The 27910-nt window shown below is 39.6% G+C and overlaps 2 protein-coding genes across 4 annotated transcripts; one reads left to right on the top strand and one right to left on the bottom strand.

Annotated features, from left to right (window-relative positions):
• Nucleotides 1–2524: 2524 nt before the first annotated feature.
• LOC131222703 (HIPL1 protein-like) lies at nt 2525–10458 on the top strand. The gene is made up of 7 exons (XM_058217865.1): nt 2525–2870; nt 2971–3128; nt 5103–5900; nt 6411–6627; nt 7687–7865; nt 8806–9047; nt 9968–10458. The coding sequence occupies exons 1-7, from the start codon at nt 2786–2788 to the stop codon at nt 10374–10376; spliced, it is 2088 nt and encodes a 695-aa protein (XP_058073848.1). The 5' UTR covers nt 2525–2785; the 3' UTR covers nt 10377–10458.
• Nucleotides 10459–24402: 13944 nt separating this feature from the next.
• LOC131222697 (dehydration-responsive element-binding protein 2A-like) lies at nt 24403–27091 on the bottom strand. Of its 3 annotated transcripts, XM_058217860.1 has the most exons (3): nt 26943–27051; nt 26788–26825; nt 24403–26072 (listed from the first exon to the last, which is right to left on the bottom strand). In XM_058217860.1, exons 2-3 carry the CDS (start codon nt 26811–26813, stop codon nt 24968–24970), a joined length of 1131 nt encoding a protein of 376 aa, XP_058073843.1. In that variant the 5' UTR covers nt 26814–26825; nt 26943–27051; the 3' UTR covers nt 24403–24967. The 3 variants fall into 3 exon arrangements, with proteins under 3 accessions (XP_058073843.1, XP_058073842.1, XP_058073841.1); XM_058217859.1 differs by lacking the exon at nt 26788–26825 and having other exon boundaries at nt 26943–27091; XM_058217858.1 differs by lacking the exon at nt 26788–26825 and having other exon boundaries at nt 24403–26058; nt 26926–27088.
• Between the last annotated feature and the right edge of the window lie 819 nt (nt 27092–27910).

Below are 27910 nucleotides of genomic sequence, written 5' to 3'. Positions count from 1 at the left end.
TTGCGTCCTACCCCCGTCCGGGCGGGCAGGGATTTTTGGGGCCCACCATGATGTTAGTGTTTTATCCACGCCGTTCATCGCTTTTCTAAGATCATTTTAAAAGTATATTTCTAAAAATAAATCAGGTACACAGCTCCAGTGGACCACACCAAAGGAAGCTAACAGTGATCATGACATACACCGTTGAAACCTTTCTAAGGGGGACCGTGATGTTTTTTTAACCATCTAACCTATTCATGAGGTCATTTAGATGTTGATGAAGTGAAAACACAAATATCAGCTTGATCCGAAACTTCTCCAGCTCCCAGGAAATTTTTAATGGTGGAAATTCAATCCCCACCTTGTGGTCCACTTAAAACCTTTAACTATCTAATTTTTGGTCTCATAATGTAAAATGATCTTATAAAAACTATTAACGGAGTGGATAAAACACTTACATCACGGTGGGCCCACATATCCCTGCCCGGACGGCGGGCGTAGGACGCAATCCTTGTCCGTATGCAGTCGCCCTACCTTGTTCGCAAATCGCAGAAAGAGGAAAAAGTTAGATACACTGCCAGAACGTGACAATCCATACTCATGAACTTGTTCATTCCATAAGTGAAAAATTTGTACCAGATCAAACGGGCCAAATTTATCTAAATACCATAGATGGATCATAACCCAAAAAATCATTGTAAGACATGACATAAAATGGATGTTTCATCAGATTCTATAGAATTTTTCATTAATCATATCTCAATATCATTCTCTCAAATTGATTTTGGGATTTTAACCTAAATACAATTTTTCCCACTATTTAGACGGTTTGGATATTATTAATTCTCTTCCACGTGTACAATAACCAGTGCATCAGTATGGCTTGTCACACTGCTCGCGTATCAGATCGTTCTTAAAAAAAGGGTATTCCGACGCCCCAACAACCCAAGCATCAATTCAAGTCAATCCTTTGACTATTCAATCCCGCCCCACAACAATGTCTCTTTATAAAAGGGATTTTTTTGATACTCTGGAGAAGTGTGCTGATTAATACTCAGGCACTCAGGAATTGTACACGTCGCAGAACTGACTCAAATTCAAGAGTCCAAACTTCCACATGCAGTGTAAATAGGCCATTATCCCAAAATCAGATTTTTGAACAACCCCAACCTCCGATACCTAAGACCTTTGGCTGGTTTTCATTTTAACCGCCTATGCACTCTGTACAACAACCTACAAGTCATGGTACATTTCAATTGGGTCCCACACATTGAGTTTGAGGGACTTTAAAGTATATCAGTGCATAATTACTTGGTGCCTGTGTATCAACTATCACACTCTGCCAGAGTACTAAAACTTTTCTCCTTTATAAAACTATTAACAACCAGTGCTCTGTATGCATTCTCTCGATTCCTCGCATTCGCAGGAAGTTCCTGCGCAAGAATGCTGTGTGGGCCCACCATCATGTTTTTGGGAAATGTACTCCGTTCATCCGTTTGGTGACCTAATTTTAGGAAAATTGACCAAAAACGAAGTGGATCCAAAACTAAAGTGGGCCACACGAGAGGGAAAGAAATACCTACCGTTGAAAGCTTCCTGGGCTCCACCTTGATGTTTATATGCCATCCAAACCGTTTATAAGGTTATTAACACAAGGATGAAGTGAAAATACAACAAGATTAGCCTGAAACAAAGCTTTTATGGTCATAAGAATGTTTCAACGGTTCTAACTGAATCCCTACTGTTTCCTCTCGTGTGGCCCACTTGAGTCTTGGATCCACCTCGTTTTTTGTAGCTTGTCCTAAAATGAGGTCACCAAACGGATGAACGGAGTACATTTCCCAAAAACATGATGGTGGGCCCCACACAGCATTCTTGCGCAGGAACTTCCTGCGAAAGGCTTTCGCAGGCAGTGCTCTGTATGCATTCTCTCGATTCCTCGCATTCGGTATGACCCCTCCACCACCGAGCTCGGTACTGGTTGGTGTCCTGTGGCCCGTAATGATGTATATTTTTATCTACGCCGTCCATCCATTTTTAGATCATTTTATGACATGAGCCAAAAAAGTAGTCAGATACACCTCAGGTGGACCACACCAGAGTAAACAATAGTGTATTGAACTACCACCGTTAAAAATTTCCAGGGGCCACACGAGTTTTGGGTTAAGCCAATATTTGTGTTTTCCCTTCATCTAGGTCTGTATGACCTAATCAATAGGTTGGATGGCATGTAAACATTACAGTGGGCCCTAGGAAATTTTTAGTGGTAGGCTTTCAATCACAATACTTTCCTATGGTGTGTTCCGGCTGAGATTTAGATCTGTCTCATTTTTGGGCTTGTGTCCTAAAATGATCTGAAATTATGGATGGACGGAGTAGATAAAACACATAAATCACGGTGGGCCCCACTGATTTTCCAGCACTGAGCTCAGTACTGGAGGGGTCACTACCGAAACCAAGTCCTCTTTTAACCACAATTTGAAATTTTGAGAGAGAGAGAGAGAGAGAGAGAGGAGGTGCAGATCTTATCCAACGCCATCTCATTTTCAACACCCAAAAATCCAACTATCTAGATTTTGGCCTTATTTTAGTGTAGTGGGTCAATCAGACAACTATAAAAAAATATTTCAATAATACAATAATCATGCGTTTTCTATTGTAAGAACTATTGAGTATGTATGTTTTTAATCAAAAGTAGGAAAAAAGACGTTGAGGCCTAGTGCGTTTCATGTATGCCTCTTGAAGAATAAATAACAACCAGAAGCAGAGATTGTGGAAGGGATTGATAGAGGAGGAAGAAACTCAGATGGGTGGTGTTCTTACATTTCTCCTCTTTTCTCTCTCCTTTCTCATTCCACCTTCTTCTTCTTTGCCCTTGTGCACTAATTCAAGTGGGTCTCTCTTCTTTCTTCCTTTGTTCTTTCCCTTTTCTCTTTGGAATCTCCTTTTCCTTGAAGACCCAGATTTTTATTTTATTTTATTTTTATGCAGGAGCACCCTTTCCGGCGAAGACGCCTTTGGCATTCTGTCCTTACAATGGGACAGTCTGTTGTGATGGGAGGGAGGATTTGCAGCTGCAGAGACAATTTGAGGACATGAACATTACTGATCCTGCTTGCGGGTCGCTTCTCAAGTCGATTCTATGCGTGGTAATTCGAGTGGTCTCTGGAATTTGACTTCTCAGTTTTTGGAATTATGACTGGATTACTGGTTGAGGAATCTGTTTTAAGTGATCTGAGACTCAGGTCTTAGCAATTGATTGATTGTGTCTATGAATTTTCATGTTCTTTTGAAGTATTAGAATGTGTTCGCATCGAATTGCATTGTAACAATTCAATTCAATATGGAGAATATAAGAGCAAGTGAACAAATTGCAGTTACCTTTGTATCCATTACGAGGAAGTAGCTGTTGAATTGCAGTTGCGTCACGTTTGGAATCCAAATTGAAAGTGCAGTAACCGCAATTTGGAGCCGGGTCCCTCAATATGGAGTTATGGACCCAATGATGGCAATTAGAAATTTGTTCATTTCCTATTTACTTAGCTAATAATCGTAATTCAATTCAATAGCGCATCCAAATGCATCCTTAAGCAGGTGCGGTATTGAAGTCAACTCTCTCTCTCTCTCCAATTACGTTATTTTCATTATTCAATTCAATATTGTGACCAAACATGGTTTGGATGGTGTTTTACTCTACTGTCTCTTTCAATTGGACACGGATTTCCTGCGAAAGGCTTTAGCAGGAAGTTCCTGCTCTCAAAACCTAGGTGGGGCCCACTGTTATGTTTGTAAGAAATCCAACCCCTTTCAATTCTGCCATTTCCACTTTATTTAACTAATTAATGATTGAGGCTGGATCCACTAGAAGCTTTGTAGACCTACGATCGCTGCATGGGGCCCACTGTGATGTGTGTATGACATCCAATCCTTCCATCATGTGCACCCCCTTCATGTTTTCCTTCCTGATGGGCTGCATCTTTTGACTTGTGATTGATCGGCATATACAGAACGCGGTGGACTCCACACACGATCTGGAAGGTTTTTTATGATGCGCGTCCCCATCCCAACATTTCCCTAGGTGTGGTCACCTGAGTTTTGGATGGATTGGATGTCATGCAAACGTTATGGTGGGCCCCACAATCTCGTTGTTGGTTAAGCTTGACCAACAAAGGTTAGTAAGACTATGCTTTGCAGCTTTGAATGAATGACTTTACAAGTTTGGCCTGGTCCGGATCTGTGATGAATCCATCTATAAATGCTGATATAATGAAATCTTTGTTCTCAATTGATTTGCTAATTCTTCCAATGAACATCAGATTACCACAGTCTAAGCTTGAAATTTTTATCACATATGTACAACCAATACATGTGATTTGCAGATGTTCCCATAGGCTATGTTTGGATGTACTATTGAATTGTAGGGGTGCAACATGAGAAGGTTGGGTCGGGTTGAGGGTCAACCCGAGCCCAACCTGACCTTGAGAGCACTGGACCCACAACCCAACCCGTCCCGAATCCTAACCTGAGGTGCCCAACACAAACCCAACCTGAAGTCCTCTAGAACCAACCAAACCTGACCCAAATACATGTGAGTGTTCACAACCCGACCTAACCCGGTAGAATTTTCTCAACCCGAATTCAACTCAGATTGGCAATTTTGAACCCGAACCCAACTTGAGAACCTTGACAACCCAACCCGATTGAATTAGTTCAATTTCATGTAACAGATCAAATTCAAAATACCATTCACTCATTCCGTATCCATAACTGGGGGATTGCACCCCACATTGCGAACGCATACTTTCAATGTATGCTTGAAAGGAATGCAACTGTAATTTAAGAGCTACAACCTCATCAAATACTAGAGAATGCAGTTATAGTTTGGACTTTTCAACTCAACTGAACTAGTAATTGCAATTAATTTCGATAGTGCATCCAAACACAGTCTTAATGTTTATCCTTGCTTGATAAAGAATGAAGACTTGGTGTTGCCATGAATATGGGATTGATTTGAACCCTACTATGCTAAACACTGCCTCTAAAATGTTTGTGTTATTATCTCATGCATTTCACCCATAGAACAATGTCACCTGCTTTAATATTTTGGTTTCCATGTCTTGTAGAAATGTGACAAGTTCTCGGCTGAGCTATTTAAAAATGAATTGCAACTTGGGACCGTTCCCGTCTTGTGCAATTCAACTGTTCTGGTGAACTCATCCCAAACGAATGGTGCAGAGAATGACTTTTGTGCAAAGGTTTGGGATACATGCCGGAACATATCGATACGGAATTCCCCGTTTGCACCGTCATTGCAAGGAAGAGCTGGTGTTCCAGCTAATTCTACGTTTTCAAAACTAACTGACCTCTGGCAGTCACAAGATGACTTCTGCAAAGCATTTGGTGGGCCTTCCAGTGATGGGTCAGTCTGTTTTGATGGCGAGCCAGTTTCACTGAATAATACCCAAGTTCCAATTCCTACAGGTGGTCTGTGCATTGAGAAAATCGGGACAGGAGCTTACCTTAACATGGCTGCTCATCCAGATGGGTCCGATCGTGTCTTCTTATCTGACCAACCTGGTAAGATATGGTTGGCAACTCTTCCTGAACAAGGATCAGGTGGAACTTTGAGGATTGATCAATCCACTCCCTTTCTAGATTTAACTGATGAAGTACATTTTGACACCCAGTTTGGGCTAATGGGTCTTGCATTCCATCCGGATTTTGCGAGAAATGGCCGTTTCTTTGTTTCGTTCAACTGTGATAAGGCTGATTGGGCAAGCTGTTCCGGAAGATGTTCATGCAACTCAGATGTGGGCTGTGATCCTTCGACGATTGGTACTGATAATGGAGCCCAGCCATGCCAGTATAACAGTGTTGTTGCAGAATTTACAGCTAATGGTACCTCATCGACGCCTTCCTCGGTACAAATCCATAAGCTTCCTTTAGGAACTGCAGCTTAAATTTCCCTTCAGTGGCTGGGGCTAGACTATGCTCTTCCACTGTTTCCTCCACCGTCCATGTAGTGTCCACAGACATCAATCCAGGCTGCCAAGATTGTTGGCTTCATTGTGGAAGGAGCACATGCCAAAAGCCACACTGATTGGATAATCCTAAACATCCAATCAATGACCATCAAGTTGAAAATTAATTGGTCATTAGTCCAAACTCATTGGCTGATTTGGGCTGTTTAAGATCATATGGTCAGTGTTCTCTTTTGGCCATGGTCCATTCTAAATGAAGCCATGATTTGGGTAGTCTGGGTTAATATAAATGTATGTGACTTGGACCATTGTTTGAAATTTTAAGAAATGGTGGAAACACTTACAGTAGTCTAATCCTCTGTAGTTGTGCATTGGATTATTATAACACAATACCGTTTATAATCTTCACAAATGCATTGTAATGAGATTTCATGTAAATGTATTTTACAGGCAACAAATGCTAATCCATCAGAAGTAAGAAGGATAATTACAATGGGCCTCCCATTTACATCTCATCATGCGGGGCAGATTCTCTTTGGACCTGAAGACGGATATTTATACTTTATGATGGGGGATGGTGGAAACCGAGGCGATCCTTTCAATTTCAGCCAGAATAAAAAATCTTTGCTAGGAAAGATTATGCGGCTTGATGTGAATAACATACCAAGTGAGTATCAAGAAATAAACTCTGTAGTATCAGTCCATTTTTCTTAAAGGATAGTAATGGCCCTATGATATTAGCATGTTTGCACTCTCTACTGTATTTCAGACCATGAAGTTTTAAAAAGCATTTTATGCATTGTTAGCTGATGTTTATTATTTGTTTCTTAATTACACTTTTGGATGATTAGAAATCAAGTATTTTTATGGATAAATCAGTTACACACATTGTTAGATGAAGCTTATTATTTTGTGGATTGACAAATTCATGTATTTTTATGGATAAATTAGCTATTTAAAATTAAGAGCTTTGCTAAGCGCGCGCACGCGTCCAATAAAACTCATGTACATGCCAAACATGTGCCAGCATGGCACATAGGTGCGAAATTCAGTCTATCCATCAGGGCTGGTCTGACCTTCTACATGTTTTCCTAAAACTAAATATGGTCCACTCAGCATGCGGGCCACATTAATGGAAACAGGTGGATGGGTTAGAAAAGTTTAGCCAAGTATTTCAGAGCTGTACATTTGCTTTGCAAACTGTGGCCCTCCTGACCACTGGATCAACCTGATTCTTGGGCTACAGCATCAATATGGTGGCGGCTTTCTGATGGATGGATTGGATTTTAGACCTATCATCCCATGCTAGCATGTGTGGCTTTGACACAAAACATTGTTGTGCACACGTGGGCTTAGCAAAGCTCTACTATCAAAATTGAAGAAAATGACCCCTGATTTTGTTTTTTTTTTTTGTAGAATCTAACCATCTAACATACTGGATTTGGACCTCCGACTATTTTCTGTCCGTTTGATTACTACCAAACTGACAGTTATGATCATGTGAAATATGATTTTTGGGCTATTCTCTACCTGCTATAGGCCCTGGGTCCCATCTGTGTATCCTGCATCTACAATTGATAAGTTGCCATGAAGTAATACTGTGGCAACCACACATAAAGTCCAGCACAATTTTCTTCTCTGATACTCCAATGAAGCAAGTTTGAATTGGTTAGTCATCTACAGTCCCACAAACAATTTCTTTCTCACCATTGTTATGTATTTCCAGGTGCGACCGAAATACAAGACCTTGGTCTGTGGGGAAATTATTCAATTCCTAGAGATAATCCTTTTGTTGACAACAGTCAATGGCAGCCTGAAATCTGGGCCTTGGGGCTTAGGAATCCATGGCGTTGCAGTTTTGATTCAGAAAGGCCGTCCTACTTTATCTGTGCAGATGTTGGCCAGGTTTCAAGATTTTTCCCCTTTAAAGTTCTTTCTGATGTCTTAAACTTTTGTTATGTGTATTGTTCTAGTGACTGCACATTGGAATCTTAACTTTTTGCTACTTCGCTTAAGCCCCGTTTGGTTGCCACTTAAAAACGAGTTCCATCTCGTTTTAGTTAATAATAATTATGCATTAGAGATTTTGCTTAAGGATTAAAAAAAATCTTGATAACCTATAATTTATATAAAGTATGGTCTCTAGTTCATAATTATTTTTAACTAAAATGAAATGAAATCATTTTTAAGTGGCAACCAAACAGGGCCTTAGTTTTACTTTGAGATTCATCGTCTTGAGATTTTTCATGATCATCAAACAGGCCACCTTTCTGAAGTAATAAGCTAATGAGGTGTTTTGCCATGCTCAGCCCAAATTACTGGCCTTTCTTTCCATTTGAACCAAGCATTTCATATATGTTGGGCCCATCTTTCAGTGACCAAAACTCTTCTCTATCAGACAATCCAGCCATCTGAGAGTGGACTTTACAGTTACGTATAGACTGTTAGCCATCCATTTTCAGGCCAATTAATGGATGGCAAGGATCTGTCATGCATAGTGGGGGCGACCGAATGAACAGTGTGGATAAGTGGTAGGTTAGCTCACCTGTACAAGGTGCTATGCAAACAGAAACCCCAATAACTCGGGCCAAACACTGTATTTCTTCTAATCATATTCATATAAAGGCTGTAGGTTGGTATTTATTTGAACCTCAATATCATAACAAAGCATTGGATGGGTAAAAAAAGGCCAGTCAGTGTTTGTTTAAGAATAAGAAAATCAACTTCTGTTCGCTTTCACATGTTATGATTTCCTCACTTTTCATTAGAAGTTGATTTTCCAGTTAAGAACCAGTTCAGATATTAAACATGGCTAATGCTTATTTATGATCTTTGGACTCCATAGGAAGTATATGAAGAGGTGGATTTGATTACAAAGGGTGGAAACTATGGTTGGCGTGTTTACGAAGGTCCAGATCTTTATACTACTTTACAGACTCCTGGTGGAAATACAACTCCTGATTCAATAAATGCCATCTTCCCTGTGATGGGATACACCCACTCAGATGTAAATAAAAAAGAAGGATCTGCAGCAATCACTGGCGGTTATTTTTATCGGTCTGAAACGGACCCATGCATGACAGGAAGGTGAGTCAAGATCTGTTCAATCAGATTACTAACAAGGATTATTACACTACATTCCTATGTAACATAGACAGTTCACCTTTCAAAAATTTTGTCACGACAAATATGTGCCCGACAAAGATCAAAATGGAAGTTGGGTAAAACCTTTAAATTATCTCCCCCCCACCCCCCCTTATCTAGTTTCTCCCTATGATAGGGACGCACAAGTACACCCTTGCCTTTTGATCTGCATACATGCATTTTCCATTTTGGGAATTGAAATAGTATGCATTCATGAATTTTGGATGGAGGGAATTCAAAACGTGGATGTGGAAAACTGGGGAATCCTCATCAAATGGAAAACTATGGAATCCAATGGAAGTTTTGTTGTTAGGTTTGGAGTGCAGTTCTCCATAGAAATGTTAAAAGGTCAATGGTCAAAGGGAAAGTTGTCTCTCATAACCTTAGAAATTGATTCACATTTTTAGTAAAACTTGGGAAATGGAAATCGATTTCCATATTCTTTTTTCACAAACTTTTGAAAATTCCAATTTCATGGAAATCGAATTCATTTCCAGAGTATTCAACGTATCCAAATGTCCCTGGAAATTGAAATAGTAAGAAAGTGTACTAGTTCAATTACCAAAATGTAAAGCAAGTGTATGCAAATAAAAAGGAATGTATGTAAATATCAATCGCCGTTAATGTCTTTTATCATCTAGACATATTTTTCCTATAGTTTATGCTTTCATGAATTGATATGTATATAAGAGCATGTTGTTATCTTATAATTGCACATACGTGCTTGCATGTCAGGTTTCTTTGCATCGGATGCATGCATCAAATGTCTAAGTTAGATTGATACATGAAAACATGAAAATTCTCGTATCCACATGATAAAACTTAAGTTGTCCAGTTAATCATCTGTCTTATATGTGGAACAGGTACTTGTATGCAGATTTATATGCTGGTTTCATGTGGGCGGGCACAGAAAGCCCTGAAAACAGCGGAAACTTCAATAGCACCTCAATTCCTTTCAGTTGTGCTCAAGACTCTCCAATGCCGTGTACTTCCGTACCCGGAACTTCTCTCCCCTCTTTGGGCTACATATTTTCGTATGGTGAAGACAACAGAAAAGACGTCTATCTTTTAACCAGCATGGGTGTATACAGAGTCGTCCGCCCAAGCCGTTGCAAGTACACATGCTCAAAGGAAAATGTTTCAGCTAGTGGGAATCCACCGCCAAGCCCGTCCCCATCGTCCCCATCATCTGCGTTCTGGTTGGCAGACTTCCATAAGCAATGGATTTTCTTGTTCTCTGCCTTCCTACTTGTATTGGGTTTTAGCTTGTAAGTTTTTTAATAACTTGTTTTCGAATATTGGGAGAACTATGATATCTGGTTTGAAATGAGAAGATGTTGGTGGAAAAGAGAAATGCCCGGGTAAGTTCTGATCGAGGACATCTTCCATGAGTTGGACGTGAAGTCTTCCGAATGTGCCGCTCAGTAGTCTATTCAGTTTTTTCGTGGTTGAGGAGAATAGCGAAAGTCAAGATCCAACAAGGACATGTACTTATGAGCTTGTGAAAGTTACTGCATTTTCATGGAGTGGAATGGCAATTAGCCCAAATGACCATTGTGTTCAATTCTTCTATTTGAAGAATTGAGCTTGCTCGCTATTTGGACTGGTTTGATGGATTTTGTCCACTCCGCTCAAATGCAGAATGGGGTTTCCGCACTTCCAAGATAGGCCTGATTGGCATTTTTGCTGCACTCTAATTGGCACCTTGTCTATGGTTCGAAATTCTCTGTTACTAGTAATTTGGTTGTTGTTGTTGTTACAGTAGCGAATGCATGATATACATGCCATTGAATTCTTGTTGTTGTTGTTGTTACAGTAGCGAATGCATGATATACATGCCATTGCAGTTTCTTTTATTAATGATTGAAGGTTCAAGGATGTGAGCTTAATGCATGATTGATATTAAGAGATCATGAACCAATCCACTGTACATGTGGATATGGATTGTTTTTAGGCTCCTGAAGTCCAATTGGTGGCTATCAAATGGATGGTTAAAAAGATGGTTGGCATTCCAATTTCAATGGGCAAAATCAGATGGTTAGGATCATCCAATCAGTGTGATTTACAGTCTTATCTTCATCGGCAGTCAGGCCCACTATTTGGACAGCCCTGACGGATAATACCTGTATGCAATGTCTACAGTCTGGAGGGACAGAATATCTTGGTGGTAGTTGGGGTTCACCTCTTCAATCATAGAAATTTCTCTCATGTAGGGCTGGCAATGGATATCTATTTGCCCAACAATCTCACCCAACAAAATCAGATTTGGATATGTGATCTTTTACTAGAAGTCGAATGCAAACAATACCACGTCTGTGTCTGCTTACAGCATTATCCAAGAACATTTTTGTAATTTACCTAACTAATAACATTTTAAACTAAAGTATAAAATAATAATAGTGATAGATTAGATGGATTGAATTAACTAGCTCAGAAAATGTTTGGCCCATATTGCTTATACAGTGAAGTGTTATCGCAAATTACAGATTTACAAATTTTGTAAAATAATAAAGAAATTGAAAAGTTAAGGACAGGCTGAAGCATGTGTGACTACATTGTCTTTAAATTGTTATTCTCCCCTTTTCAAAGTGATTGAGAATACTGATAGGTTGCAGGTAAATAAATAGCTTCTAGGATACGACGAGCCTGTATGTGATTCTGCGTTCAGCAAACATGAAGAACCATGAATGAAACTCTGTATACACAAATTTCTTCTAACAGATAAATAAAATAAAACCCCAGATCTAAGAGAAAGTAAGAAAAATTGTTGCCAGTGTAGACTACTGCTTTGATTTATTTTTTAAGGATTGTTGGCTAAGGTTTGTATTGAACCTGGCTAGCTTGATCTTGCTCTTCTTATTGAGTCGTATGTGAGAGTGGTTCGATTTGTTGGTGATGGTCCAATGAACCACCTAGGCATTGTTTATATAGGCCAGGGTTGCTCGCTGTTTTGGTCCAAGGTCATAACTCCATATGACCATTTTATGGTTGTTGGTGAGAACTCCAATCACCTGACCTATATTCTCTGTTGCACTGTGATTCACACTCATCTAACACCGGTCCGCAATGAGCGAACTACGAAATGCGAAGTGCGCCACTAATGCCTCTACACCCACTGCCTCACATGCCTACGCCCTTGCACCGCCCGAGACTATGCCCGTGCATGCGCACGGGTGTTCCAGTGTGCAAAACATGCAAGTTCTAGTACTCATGGATCTACCAAGGAAATAATAAGGTCTCTACACCTCGTACATAAACACATTATTTTCTTCTCTCCTTTCCATATGGGACTTTCCAAAACTCCAAAAAACCCAAGTTTTTCGAAAATACACACACACATATATATTTTTATTTAAAATATTTTTTTAATCAATATTTTCACAACATGAGGCCCATCATATCAACAGTCTAGATAACCATACCATATGTATGCAATCTTGCACCGCAATCATATGAATGGATGCATTAGGACATTGTTTGTCCAGGTTGGCAATGGATTTCTGATTGCCCAATCATCCAACATTTTTCACTTGCGACAATTGGATTTGGATATGTGACTTTATAGCCATTTAATTTATTTATTTATACTGATTACTCCAATTATCTAACTTACAAGCAGGTCAGATACGGTCTTTGATTACCCAATCCTCTCAAAAATCTCTTCGAACGGACAACCTGAACAATAAGAGTAATGGCCAAGGCAATGAACGATTCGTATTGATTGATTATACTAGAAAAGGTCCATCTCTCATGTTAGACCCACCTTTGATTATGCAAGGCCGACTCAAGTCACTTTGATCAGATGATCCTAACCATCCAATTAGTTGTTGAAACCATTACCATGCATACAGTTGTAGAAAGAGTGCCGTTGGTGTGTTGTGAAAATACATTAGAGCCGGTGGGGCCCACTGGTGAGCAATCACTAGTGGGTGGGTCCCACATGTTTAGGCTTTCTCCGGCCTTCTTTTCCATTCGGTTGAGATTTCAAATTCAACTTTGAATTTGAAATATGATAAGAGATAGGGATTTGACCGGATAATATGGTTTCATCCTATCTCATCCGATTTCTCCCTCCTTTCCTATAAAAGGGATGCGTTCTCTCTCTCGCAACAACACAATCATACGAAATACCGAGAGTATACAGAGAGATATAGTGTGCACGGTAGTCTGTCCATCTTAGCTTGTCCTTGGGACGATCTGATCCATAGATCGCAATCCGGGGCCACTATATACCGTAGGATCAGAGGTGTGAATAGTTCCATCTGCTCCAGTAGTAGATAGGCGGGCCGTTGGAGCGTCAATCTTCTGCTTTGTAAAGGTTCCAAACATCGTGTAGACCGTCAGATCTTGAGGGCTCACCTTCCGCGCTTCCCTACAGTGGTATCAGAGCATATTTAACGGCGGATCTCCGATTATATTCATCTAAAAAGGTAAGTAACCCATCTTTTTTTTTGGATTGGAATCCATGTTTTACGAATGGTATCAAATCAGCATGTGTACGGTGGATTAGTTTTTGTATACACGTATGCCATCTACATGTAAGCCCGATGATGATGGACCAAGATGATCATGTAGATCTTTATGATTCTATACATCTTAATGTACACCATGTTATTGGTTTATGGAATGGTCCACATATTGTACCCCATGCGTGTACATCATATCCACCAATAGTTGTTTAATAGAAATACATCCACTAATAGTTGTTGTATTGAACTGCACCACTTAAAGGCATGCTCACCTACGCACCTTTACACACGTGACATTGGTGTCGAATCCGAATGGTCAATAAGATGTGGAATCCCATGAAACCTCAGGAGGTGAATTTTCACACTGATCTAAGATTCTAGTGGGCCATAGCAAAGAGAAATTCAAATCGAGGAAAGAAAATGTTTGAATTTGTAATGGCCCACCAAAGTTTTGGTTCGAAGTAACAGTTGGTACCATGGGATTTCATGAGGTTCTGCTTCATGTGGACCGTTCAGATTTATAAGACTCATCAGATGTGATGAGTTCTCAAAAAAAAAAAAAGGGTTTGCATGTAGTACACATGTTGGCTAATCTGCAATAGCTAATCTGCAAGTACATGTTATACACATGTGTACATGTGTTGACATATACACATGTGTACACGTGTTGACATATGTGTGAAGCAGATCTGCAATAGCTAATCTGCAAGTACTGTGTGAAGCAATCTGCAATAGCTAATCTGCAAGTACGTGTTATACACATATGTACACGTGTTGGCTTAGCTACTGTACACGTACAATACGTGTGTTAGCTAATGTGGGCATACATGTGTTAGCTAATGTGGGCATACATCTGTTAGCTACTGTACATGTGTTAGCTAATGTGGGCATACATGTGTTAGCTACTATACATGTGTTAGCTAATGTGGGCATATTGTGTTAACTAATGTGGGCATACATGTGTTAGCTACTGTACATGTGTTAGCTACTGTACACGTACTATACACCAGCTAATGTGCATACATGTGTCATAACTACTGCTATACACATGTGTACACGTGTTGGCTGATGTACACGTATAGTACACGTGTTGGCTGATATGAAACATACATTTGATAAATATATATGTACACGTTGGCTGATGTCCTCATTTTGTACACGTGACAAGATAATGTACATAAGATGTTGTATTGTAATTCATACATGTACATCTCACCACACATACAAATATTATTGTTGTATTCAACTGCATACGTCACCAGTATCAAATGTACGTTGAATTGCCTGATGTGCACTTGAATGGGTTGATGAGCACACGTGTTGGCTAATGTACACACGTGTGTTATAAATTGCTAAAGTACACGTGTTGTACACATGTTGGCTATCTGTACACATGTGTACATATCAGCCGCAAATGTTGGTTAAACATATATTGTTCTCTACAACATATCAGCCACACATGTGCGTACCACTCATTGGCAATCCGTATTGTACTATAACAGATGTAGTAATATACATCAGCTACACATGTAGATCTGATCCGTGTACAATACAGATCTCTTCACTATATATGTGTTGAATCCAAACCATCCATCCATCTGATGAGCTTGGATTTATACTGGAGAAATACAATAAGCACTTGGTCAATGTACTAGTGTATACGTGTTGGCGGATGTGCGCTGATATACTGGTGCAGCAACTATGTTTTTAGTTTTACTAATTTCACATGTGTAGATCTGTTGAAGGATGATGGACACATATCAAGAATGTTGTTTCTTTTATTATATCTTCTTCACTATTGATCTAAAGCTTATTAGTAATCGAAACGATCATCAACTATGATGATCAATGTTGATGAAAGGATCCATCATCAACAATGATCATTATCGGTAATGATCAGATCCATCACTAATAGTCATGATCACAGGTGAAGATTGTACTCTCTCTATATCTAAGCACTTAATTTTTCCTTTCTGATGATGATGTTAATATGCATGAAAATATTCGGCTTGATGTGTTTAGATCTAAGCCCCCTTATTTTTCATTGGAAAATATAGAAAAACTTAGTACTTAGATACTCCCTATACACAAATAAAGGTTGTGCATAACCTGAGTGGGAGTTTATTCTCCTACACCAAATGATGCATGCAACCATGTAATGGAAGGTTGCACGTTATATAAATTTATTCTTATAAAAGCATTAAATCTCATCTTAATTAGAGAACTTGATTGTTCTACACCGCCCATTCGGGTATGTGGACTTTCAGATCTCATTAAGATGTGTTAACTGCTTTTATAGTTTGAAATTTTATATAACACATAGAAATGTTGATGATTAGTGTCAATACCTTAAATCATAACTAAGTAGTGATACTTATGCAATGTAGAGATGGCCACCAAAGCGTTAATCGCTAAACAGCTAAAAGGACAACATTTCGACGGCAACAACTACGAAGACTGGTCCCGAGCAGTGCGATGCCTTCTGGACGAGGACGACATATCTCACACACTCGATGTAGTTCAAGAGGAACCCATCCTAGCTGAAAACGAAAATTTACAAGAACATAGGGTTACGATGACTCGCTATAATAAGTGGCGAAAATAAAATCATTCAGCTCGTAATGTCCTTTTTAGCACTATGCACAAAGAACTCATACCTACGTATGAAGTGCATGAAACCGCTAAGGGAATCTGGGAAGCACTGACAGATGCCTATGCGCAGAAGTCAGATGCGAGAGTTAGGGCAATGGAATTAGAATTCCAGGAGTACAGGATGCCTGTCGGCTGCCCCATCAAAGATCATATTCGTAAGATGGAGCAAATGATAGGTGCCCTTAGGAATGTTGGGTGCAAATTGACTGAAAATCAGAAGATTATAGCCATGCACCGTTCCTTGCCTGAATCTTGGGCCCAAATCAAAAGAATTCTGAACCATACTGATTCTATCACTACGTTCAGAGACTTTTGTGGCCACTTGGTACGTGAGGTTGAAATGAATGCAATTCAGCCAGGTTCGGCCAAGGCCTTTGTAGCAGAGACCCATAAGCGAAAAGCTAACAAAAAACGGTTCAAAGCTCGCAAGAAGGCGAAGAAGAATAATCAAGAACAGAAGACCACAGCACCTCCTCCAAATCTCAAGAAGGGAAATGGAAAGAAGAAGCAAAAAAAGACGAAAATAATCTGCTTTGTCTGTAGAAATTTCTGCCATTATGCTCGGCAGTGTGCCCACAAAAAGACGGTAATTTCTCAGTCACAAGAGACTTTGTATGTAGGCGTTTGTTCTGAAATCCTTTCCGTTGATACTATATCTAACGAGTGGATTTTGGATTCAGGCGCAACAAAGCATGTGACACAGAGTCTTCGAGGACTCAAGGAATTCCAGCCTGTAGCAAAAGGAAGTTACAAGCTGTACATGGGCAATAACGCTATTGAAGACGTACTAAGGATTGGCGTTCTCCATCTCCGTACGCGCATAGGGCAAACAATAATCCTTCGTGATACTCTTTTTGCATCGGGGATGCGTCGGAATTTAATTTCTGTTTCTAGGTTATCATTTGATGGTTTTGATATTCGATTTTCTGGGACAAGAGTTTCTTTGAGAATGAATAACCTCATCTTTGTATGGAAAAATTTAATTTCAGATTTATTTATTCTAGACATAGATTGTGATAATGCCCCTCTTGCTTTATCTGCTATGTCGAATAAAAATGTAGTATCTGAATCTCAAAAATGGCACGCGAGGTTAGGTCACATCGAAAAGGATCGTATGACAAGAATAATACGTTCTGGTCTGTTAGACTCCTTATCTAAAGTTGATTTGCCATTTTGTGAACATTGTGTGTCCGAGAAGACATCGAAGAAACCATTTCCCAAAGCGGCCAGGTCCAAGGGCACACTAGAGATAATCTATTCAGATATCTGTGAACCCTTTAATGTACATGCCAGAAATAGATGTCAATACTTTGTCACTTTCATTGACGATTACTCGCGCTATGGATATGTATTTCTCATCTCACACAAATCTGAAGCTTTTGATTATTTTCTTAAATATAAGCTGATGTGAAAATTTAGCTTGAGAAAAATATTAAAATCCTTCGATCTGATAGAGGTGGCAAGTATACATCTATAATGTTTAAATCATATTGTGAAAATGATGACATTGTTCGATAGTACACAATGGCTTATACTCCACAACAAAATGGTGTTGCAGAGAGAATAAATAGGACACTATGAGACATGGTTAAATCGATGATGGCACAAGCCAATTTCTCTACCACATTCTGGTGAGACGCACTGTTAACAGCCGTCTACGTCCTTAATAGAGTCTCATCCAAAACTATTCATAAGACTCCATATGAGATGTGGTCTGGGAGGACTCCTTCTTTAGCCAACCTACGCCCTTGGGGATCTTTGGGATATATTTTGCTACCTACTCAACATAGAGGTAAACTTGATAGTAAAACCATTGAATGCGTGTTCATTAGGTACCCTATGCATTCAAAGGGATACGTTCTAGTTTATGAGGACCATGGACGATGGATTGAGATAGAATCCCGAGACGTGACCTTCGTTGAAGATAGATACCCAAGCCGAGTGAAGCAAAAGGTTCCAATAGAACTTTTTGAAATACCCGATGTATCTCAGGAGAGTGGGAGTTCTGCTCCTCAAGATGAAGATGCTCCTATAGTTCAAAGTAGGCTCCTGAGTTACTTTGAAGCGAAAGAGGATTGATTCCTCGAAGATACTTCGATATTGAGGGCAAACATTCTCTTGCGTTGCAGTTGATGATGATGAACCTGAGTCATATCAGGATGCATTATTATCTTCTAACTCGGTCGATTGGGTGAATGTTATAGACGAAGAGATCGCTTCCGTGGAAAAGAATAAAGTCTGGGAACTTGTTAATCTACCTTCCAATCACAAAGCGATAGGTAATAAATGGGTACTAAATATCAAAAGAAAGGTAAATAGTACAGTGGACAAGTATAAAGCACGATTAGTTGCTAAAGGTTTTACATAAAAAGAAAGGCATTAATTACGAGGAGACGTTTTCACCTGTTGTAAAGTTCTCCACAATCTGCATGATCTTGTCCATTGTCGCAAGTTTAAACTTAGAGTTATATCAGATGAATATAAAGACCGCATTCTTAAATGGTAACTTGGATGAAGAGATATACATGCAACAACCCATGGGTTATGTGAACAAAAAACATCTAAAAAAAGTTTGTAAGTTGTTAAAATCTATCTATGGGTTGAAGCAATCTTCAAAAAAGTGGTACATGAGGTTCCACTTAACCATCACCACTTTTGGATTCACGATGAGTAAAGAAGATCATTATGTATACATGAAACAATGTAGAAGATCTTTTCTGATACTATCTCTATATGTAGATGATATCCTGTTAACTGGTAATGACATGCAATTGTTGATATTGACTAAAGATTGGCTATTCTCGAACTTTAATATGAAAGACCTCGGTGAAGCCAACTTTATTCTTGGGGTAAAAATCATTAGGGATCGCCCTAAGAAATTTTTAGGCTTGTCTCAAGCCATCTATATACAAAAGATCTTACAGCGGTTCAGGATGAAAAATTCAAAAGCCGTTGAAACCCCTATCGATAAAACTACCAAGCTAGATAGAAAATCGTGTCCCTAGACTGAAGCCGAGAAATTGGTTATGTCCTTAGTACCTTATGCAAGCGCAGTGGGGAGCTTAATGCATGTTATGCTTTTCACTAGACCGGATATTAGCTATGCAGTTGGCATAGTAAGCCATTACCCGAGTAACCGGGGACAGTCTCATTGGCAAGCCGTCAAACTTATATTCCGCTATCTTAGAGGAACAAAAGACCTAATGTTGTGTTATTAAGGAACAAGCCTCGAGCTCAAAGGATATTCAGATGTTGCTTGGGGTAATGACGCCGACGAGAGAAAGTCTACTTCAGATACGTTTTCTTACTCGGAGGAGGAGCTATCTCATGGTCGAGTAAGAAAGAGCTTGCCACACTCTTTCATCTATGGAGGCCGAGTACATTGCATATTGTGCTGCTCAGGAGTGTGTATGTGTTCGCAGATTTCTATTGAGTCCGGGTATTGTATCGAGTGTTCGTCAGCTTATATCACATAGACAATACTTCCGCCATTGACTTGGCAAAGGACCCTAAACACCACCAGAAATCTAAGCACATTGAGATCAAGTATCATTACGTCCGTGATCAAGTGAGAGATAAGAAGGTCTCCCTCAGCTACATTCCTACTAAGGAGATGATGGCTGATCCCATGACGAAACCTATAGGTAGAGATCTATTTCAGGTTCACGTCAGGCAGATGTGATTGAGGAAAGCTTGACTGATGTACTTGTTTTGTAGTACCTTTAATCTTTCATTAATGAATATTATATTTCTTTTATTCAGTATTGAACACTAATATAACTAGGTATGAAGATCATCAGCATTTACCTTGAAATCATGTACGATTTTGATTTTTGTCAGCAGGCTGCTCACCCACTCGCACGGGTTGACCAACCTTGAATGTATAAGAAAGTTACATTTGGGGCTATATTTATACATTGAGGTATGAATTTCTTTTTATTGTGAATACTTTAGAATGAAGATATTAGTGAGTCGTATCCGCCTACAATCTTATAAAGATTGAAGATGAGACTAATAAAGTCAAATAACATAATCGCACCATTTCGTTACATGCGATCAATGTTATGGCCTGAAATTAAAGCCAGGTTATGAGATGAGTCGTACCTCATGTAGAATGACCTGCGTATTATAGACCCGACATTCACCTAGTATTATCTACTTTACGACTTGGATTGTAACCACGTGCTAGGACCTATTACCTACAGATTGCTTTGATTCGATCTAATTATTGCAACGTGCGAGTAGCCAGTCCCGTAGGTGACTCTTTGTGTCCTTAGCTACCCTCCTCTTGTGTATATGAGGATGAGATTGAGTGTTGCTACTTTAGTGTACTATGACGAAAGGTCCTTGATTGGCCAGACTCAGTTACGCTAGGAAAGCAGCTTGATTAATTCCAAATTACACATCTGCGTGGGGAAGATCCCGTGACAGCTACACCAAGTTTCTAGAACTATAAATACGCACTTGAAGACTTATCCGCCGGCAGTATCGAGTTGTTTTTATTAGACTTTTGCAAACAGTATTTTTCTTAAAAAGCATATACATATATAAGTATTGCTTTAAATTGGTTTTATTCGAAGTTTGTGAAAAATCAAGTTTTCATAATAACTCGATAAGTTGGATAAGTGCGTATGTTGGCCGAGTACTCCAGGTCGGGAGTTAACTCCATCCGGTGTGGTCATGCGGACTAGGACAGGCATTGCAAAGCTTGGGTTATTGAGTACTAGTCAGGTGGTCACTTAGTACTTAAGCACCTGTGAGAAGATTATGGTGATCCAGCTGGTCCCACGCCTCTGATTCTTTTGATCGCGATGTTTGGTTTTTGATTGTTATTAGGCAAGTTAGATGGACAAATCTTTTGTGCCTATCCCACAATGTGATTGAGTGAGAGATGTTAGACGTAGGCCAGTGGGGCCCACTGGTGAGCAATCACTAGTGGGTGGGTCCCACATGTTTAGGCTTTCTCCGGCCTTTTCCATTCGGTTAAGATTTCAAATTCAACTTTGAATTTGAAATATGATAAGAGATAGGGATTTGACCGGATAATATGGTTTCATCCTATCTCATCCGATTTCTCCCTCCTTTCCTATAAAAGGGATGCGTTCTCTCTCTCGCAATATAACAATCATACGAAATACCGAGAGTATACAGAGAGATATAGTGTGCACGGTAGTTTGTCCATCTTAGCTTGTCCTTGGGACGATCTGATCCATAGATCGCAATCCGGGGCCACTATATACCGTAGGATCAGAGGTGTGAATAGTTTCATCTGACTCAAGTCACTTTGATCAGATGATCCTAACCATCCAATTAGTTGTTGAAACCATTACCATGCATACAGTTGTAGAAAGAGTGCCGTTGGTGTGTTGTGAAAATACATTAGAGCATTTTATATCAGGCTAATTTTTGTGTCCTCCCTTAATCCTTATGAGTCACACCTTATGAATGACTTAAAGATACCAACATGGTGGCCTCACATATAAAACTATACCTTAATTTAATTCGCCAACGATTGTCCAGCTAGACACTTAACCAATTCCATTTGCATGGGACTATTGTGGTAACTTGCCTACCATATATGTGGCATATCTCTGCCATATATAATGCCACACACACACACACACACACACTATCCATTATTTTTATAGATCATTTTAGGGCATGAGCCGAAAAAGTAGGCAGATTGAAGGCTCAAGTGGACCACACGACTAGAAGAAGTGGAGATTGAATTCCTGTCGTTGAAAAATTCCTAGGGCCCACCATGATGTTTATTTTCAATCCAAACTATTCATAAGGTTACAAAGACCTGCTAAGGGAAAACATAAAGATCAGCTTGATCCAAAACTTCTATACCCCAAGAAGTTTTCAATGGCAGAGCTTTTAATCCCCATTCCCCACTGCATCATGTGGTGTGGTCCAATTAAGTATTCAAAATGCCTCCTTTTTTAGCTCATATCGTAAAATGATATTTCAAATTAGATAGACAATGGCTAAAATATATAAATTACGATGGCCCCACATAGCCCCTGACCGGACCCCCCACATCTGGCAAGTTCATGGTGGGAGTAATACCCAATCCGCACCCAATTTCATGATATTTCATGATTAATCAGTCTAATCTGATGAAAATTCATCATATTTAACCAAGTTTAGTGCAACCAAATGCACTCTAATTTCTAACGTAGCAATATATTGCACACGTTTAGGTGTTCCAGACTGTTTATCAATGCGACCTACAACAGATAGGATTTATAACAGAAATCAAAACAGTAGGATGTCCTAACCATTGGTTGCAGCTTTTATCCCATGGCTCGGATTTCACCAACTCCACATAATCCAAGATTCCTAGGATTGGGAGTCTATGATCAATGAATAGTGGGGTATGCTAATAGGAACTAATAGATGGATGGTCTTGATCTCACACGCGCGTACTGTCCACAAACATATTCTGCTAGATAACATCGATACCACTGGCACCCCTGTTGACCTGATCTAGGCAAATCTGGATTAACAGACGCCCCAAAAATCAGGGGGATCCAGCCATCACGTGGGCCCCACAGAAAATTATACGCTATTGCCCATCCCTTGGGGGGTCGGACAACATCATGAACGGCGATGCATGAGATTACAGAAACAGCATGTATGAATGAGAATCCTCACTTGGAAAAGGAATCGTTCTATCTAATTCACACTTGGAAGAAGGATTCAAAATTACCTCCGTGTGTTCCTGGAGGGAACTCCCCATTCACAATCAATATGGGATACTTCCACCATACATTCTTAGAATGGGATCCAGGGAAACTCTGGTATCTAATTTAATGGCCTGTTTGGATGCAATCTATATTAAAATATCTTGATATACATTGATATACATTTCTCTTTAAAAGTGGTTGTTTAACATGATATCAAAGCGCAGAAAGTTCAGAATATAAACTCTTTTATTTAAATTTTGGGAGCAACATATATGCCTTTCTACTTATCCAGTATATTTCTCAGCAAACCTACCTTTCTTCTGCCACACAATAAAATCCAGTTAATTAAAATCAGCTGGTATAGGAAGAGTGCAGGCCTGCACAAGGAAGTGCATCCAAACATGCCCTAAAGCTGAGGGAACCTACCCAAAACTCAAATTGAGTCAGCTCAGTTGGAGCCCAGCACAACTCCATCTGGACCACAATCCGGTCTCAACCTCAACCAATGTCAGGACTCATTGAGTTGACTCGCCAACTCAGTTGTCTTAACGCAACTTTCTACTCTTTTCATGCACACCAACTCAATTTGACATAAAGAGTTTTGATCTGTTTCTTTTTATTATTATTATTATTATAACTTGGCCTGTTTGAATCAGACAAAAAAGTAAGGAAAAAATAAAAAATAATAAAAAGACCTTAGGATTTTTTATTTTAAAAAAAGTAAAATTGAAAATAACAAGCTAGTTGAAATATGCAAGAGGAATATAAGATTTCCACTTTATATCCAAACAAGATTTTGGAAAATAAAATCTATTAAATCCATATTTTAATAGAGCTATGGGAATTCCCACTTATTATCCAAACAAGGTCTTTGAAAATAAAATCTATTAAATTCATATTTTAATAGAGCAATGGGAATTCATTCAAATCTATTAAATTCATATTTTAATAGAGCCTGGGAATTCATCATTAGATGTTGGGCCAGTTTGGGACTAAGACCTAGGAAAATAAAATCTATTAAATTCATATTCTAATAGAGCTCTGGGAATCCATCATTGGATGTTAGGGCCTGTTTCAGACAAAGGAAATGAGAACATAAATTCGATAAATCCATAAATTAGTCAATTCATGAATTTTCATTGAATTTTGATTTGGCAAATTATAAAGTAAATTTTGATTTGGCAAATTATAAAGTACACTCATAGCTCATAGAACTAAGAACTGATATATTTATGAAGGATTTATCTGCAAATGGAACATCTCGTGTCATCATATAAAGAAAGAGACTACATGAAGAACTCCAAAACATAACCACATTTTTTATATCTATTTTATGTAAGCTATAGAGACCATCCACCCCACCTTTCTACATAACAAAATCTCACATTACAAGTGAAAAATAAATTGCATATCCAAGACAATCAGGCTGCACGGCTGGAAGCTAAATGGAACTGAGATCTGGAACTTGTTATAGAACTCCAAACATAATGGAATTGTCATAATAAAATTTTCTATTTGTATGAAAATCTACAACACATCTTGCAAGAAAATATACAATACATCTCTCCATCATATCAAATATCAACATTTCTGTAGCCTATCATTATTTCCATCAGATATTCACATCAAAGAATCCAGTCCAAACGCTTTCTTACACAGCCATAGCCACCTTCGAAAAAGGGAGAATAGAAGCAAAGAAAGATATGTTTAAGGTCAGTCTCTTCCCATTGTGGTGGGGAAGAGAAAGAAACAAATACATCTTCCAAAAGCCAATTTCTTCATCTAAAAAAAAAAAAAAAAACAGAGAGAATCAGCTCAAAACTATTGTTAGCTCAAACCCATGAGATCCAAATTGCCTGTGACCACAGGTTCAATCAGTCCTCACGCGGCTGTTGATTCTCTTCCATATAAAGTAGCATATCCCACTGAAAATTCACAACCTCTATTGATGCTCCTCAAGATAAAAGAAGCATATCACTACTAAAAATTCACAACCTCTATTGATGCTCCTCACGATAAAGAAGCATATCCCACTCAAAATTCAGAACCTCTACCAATGCTCCTCAAGTAAAGAAGCATATCCAACTGAAAACTTGCTACCATGTTTCATTCCTTCCTCACTGTTGAGTCCTCCAAAGTCCAGTTCGAAAGGTCCGAAGTGATGCATTTCCCGATCCGACAGAAGCCCGTAATCCGCAGCATCCCCTTGACTCTTCACCAGCCTGCAGTAATCTGCAACATCCCCTCGACTCTTCACCGGCCTGCAGAAATCGAGGTATATGTGATCGAGGAACATGGGAGTCTGCTCCATGTGAGGCAATCTCTCCAAGAGATTTGCATTCCGGTACTGGAATGTCATCTCATCAGATGGATGCCCACATTGCAGCTGCTGCTCATCTGTGAGCCCCAGGCAAACTGGGCCAGTATCACAGTTGGGGTCCCACCATGGGACACAGATGTTGTCCTTCATACTTCCTGGATCACTATCTAGAAAGCGCATGAGCTCGTCTGAATTGAACAATTCCTCTCCAAAACCTTGCAGCTGCACTTCATCCAAAGGCTCATCCTGGGACTTGACCACAGCCAATGGGGCTTTGCCAGCCATTGATCTTCTGTCACTCTCCATATTGGCCACACATTCATTCCCTGGAACACAAGCATCTGGTTCCTTGATACCCCCAGAATGATGAGATGTTGTGGTTTTCAGTGCTTCTGGTTCCTTCCTACCCTCAGAATGATGAGATGTTGTGGTAGACTCCAGAAACGATGTTGGCGACTCCTTCAAATTGCTATATTGTGGTAGGTTGAGTCGGGCACAAGAGCTGTACATTACACTGGCAGCCTCATCGTATGCGCGGGCGGCCTGTCTGGCAGTTGCAAATGTGCCAAGCCAGAGTCGGCTGCCTCGGCTTGGTTCCCGAATCTCAGCAACCCACTTGCCCCATGTCCGTTGTCGAACACCCCTGTAGTTGCAGTGGTAGTTCTCAGGGCCTCCCTTCCCGATCATGCAGCCCTTCTTGGAGCCCTTGGGAGGCACCCGCCGGACACTCTTGCCATCGTTGGAGTCGATCTGGCTGTTAAGCTTTTTCCACTTTGCAAGCGTTTCCTCTACAGAATTGCATCCATTGCGTCTACTGCTCCGTGATTTCCTCTTCCTGGGAAGATTAGGAACACAAACAGTTCAGTACATCAGACATATTAAGATATTCTAATGCAGACGAGGTCAGCATCCAACAACTAAGCTGATAACTAGAAGCCAAGCAAGACTGAAAACACAATAGGAAATTAAATTATCTGAGATTCTGTAGTGTGGGCAAGCTTGACATACACCAACTGTCTCTACACCCAGAAGCCAGCAAATAAAATGAAAATAATAATAATAATAAATAAAATAAAATTGGAAAACAGTTGGGGTCTGATTGTTGGGGCATCCAAACCATAGTTGAGCAAGGTTTGAAGTATAGTCCAAAACCAATACATATCACCTAATCCATATCGTGGAGTGGATGTTGGTGAAATCCATGATGTCCATCATTTTCTCCAGATCATGTTTGGATGAGTGCCCAAAATCATGCCCACGGGCTAGGCCAGCGGGGGTTCCCCTGATTATTGGGTACGAATCATGGATTTCAAACAGATTCACGGTGGGTCACACTACAGTGATTTTTATTGCACACCCTCCTGGCAAAGGATTCTGGTTCACATAAATGTTTCAAATAACAAGGGCGAATAAGATATAAACATCAATCTGCAGAGGATTCAAACCATACCAACACAAAACCCATCATCTAAAAAGCTCAATCTACCCACATATGAGCTAGAGTCCAACTTCACCTACCGAGTTGTCAGGTTGAATTAGCCTACACATACCGGGATGTCTGTGCTAACCCGAACATGAAATCGGTATACTGCACAAAAATAAGCCAATCAACATACAGGTGTGGCCCACCTAGCTAGCGAATAACCCAAAATATCAAAAATTCAATTCAAATAAAACTCAAATAAGAGATGAAAAGATCTCATACCTTTGAATCTGCGACATGAAAGGTTTTCTCTTTCTCCGAGCGAAGGTAGAGACTAGTATGGCGAGAAGTGAAGTATCTAAGTTGAAAGGAGCGCTCGAATATTTATAGTGCGCTCGAGATATTTCCCTCATCTCTGATATTTATTTCGGAGCAGGTTGGGTACTATCGAGAGGCTGTGGCTCTCAGGGGCCACTTGATGTTTGGGTTTTATCCACACCGTCATTTCATTTTTTCATGTCATTTTAAATTGAAAATTTAAAAATGACACTGATCCAAGGCTCAAGTAGATCACCTGAATTGGGAATAAACGATTACCGTTGAAAATTTTGCGAAGGCTACGGAAGTTTCCGATCAAATTGATATTTTCTCGATGACGTGGCTCTGATATTTTCGGAGACGGATTGGCTACTCTCCCTGACACCAGCCCCATGGTTGGTGGTCAGTGCTCTGTGGGCCCCATCATGATGTACGTGTTTCATCCATTCCGTTCATCAATTTTTATAGATCATTTTAGAACTTTATACAAAAAATGATAGAGATAAAAATCTTAGGTGGACCACACTACAGGAAAAAAATAATGATTGGATATCCATCATTAAAATCCTCCTAAGGCCAATTACTGTTTATTTGACATCCAATCCGTTGATTAGGTCATAAAGATCCAGATGAAGGAAAAAAATAAATATCAGATTATCCAAAACTTTTATTGCCCCCCCATAACGTTTCTAATGGTCAACATTCATTCAACACAGTTTCCTGTAATGTGGTCCACTTGAGAATGGGTTATACCTCATTTTTTTAATATTAAAATAAAATGATATATAAAAATAGATGGACTGAATGGATGAAACACATAAATCATGTTGGCCCACAGGGCACTGACCACTAGCCAATGACGGGTGGTACGAAGAATTCAAAAATTACCTTTCCCAATTAGACCTTGTACGTACGGACAGAGCATTTGACGA

Source organism: Magnolia sinica, chromosome 13 (assembly GCF_029962835.1).
Source record: "Magnolia sinica isolate HGM2019 chromosome 13, MsV1, whole genome shotgun sequence".
Lineage (NCBI taxonomy): Eukaryota > Viridiplantae > Streptophyta > Magnoliopsida > Magnoliales > Magnoliaceae > Magnolia > Magnolia sinica.
This window is presented reverse-complemented; position numbering and strand designations above follow the sequence as displayed.

What these genes read in the sequence shown, in the direction of transcription:
- LOC131222703 (XM_058217865.1), top strand. Translation starts at nt 2,786, where the DNA reads ATGGGTGGTGTTCTTACATTTCTCCTCTTTTCTCTCTCCTTTCTCATT. An exon ending in GCCCTTGTGCACTAATTCAA is followed by an intron (nt 2,871 to 2,970) that starts GTGGGTCTCTCT and finishes ATTTTTATGCAG; the next exon opens with GAGCACCCTTTCCGGCGAAG. An exon ending in GACCCATGCATGACAGGAAG is followed by an intron (nt 9,048 to 9,967) that starts GTGAGTCAAGAT and finishes TATGTGGAACAG; the next exon opens with GTACTTGTATGCAGATTTAT.
- LOC131222697 (XM_058217858.1), bottom strand. Translation starts at nt 27,073, where the DNA reads ATGAGGGAAATATCTCGAGCGCACTATAAATATTCGAGCGCTCCTTTC. An exon ending in AAGGTATGAGATCTTTTCAT is followed by an intron (nt 26,059 to 26,925) that starts CTCTTATTTGAG and finishes AGAGGAAATCAC; the next exon opens with GGAGCAGTAGACGCAATGGA.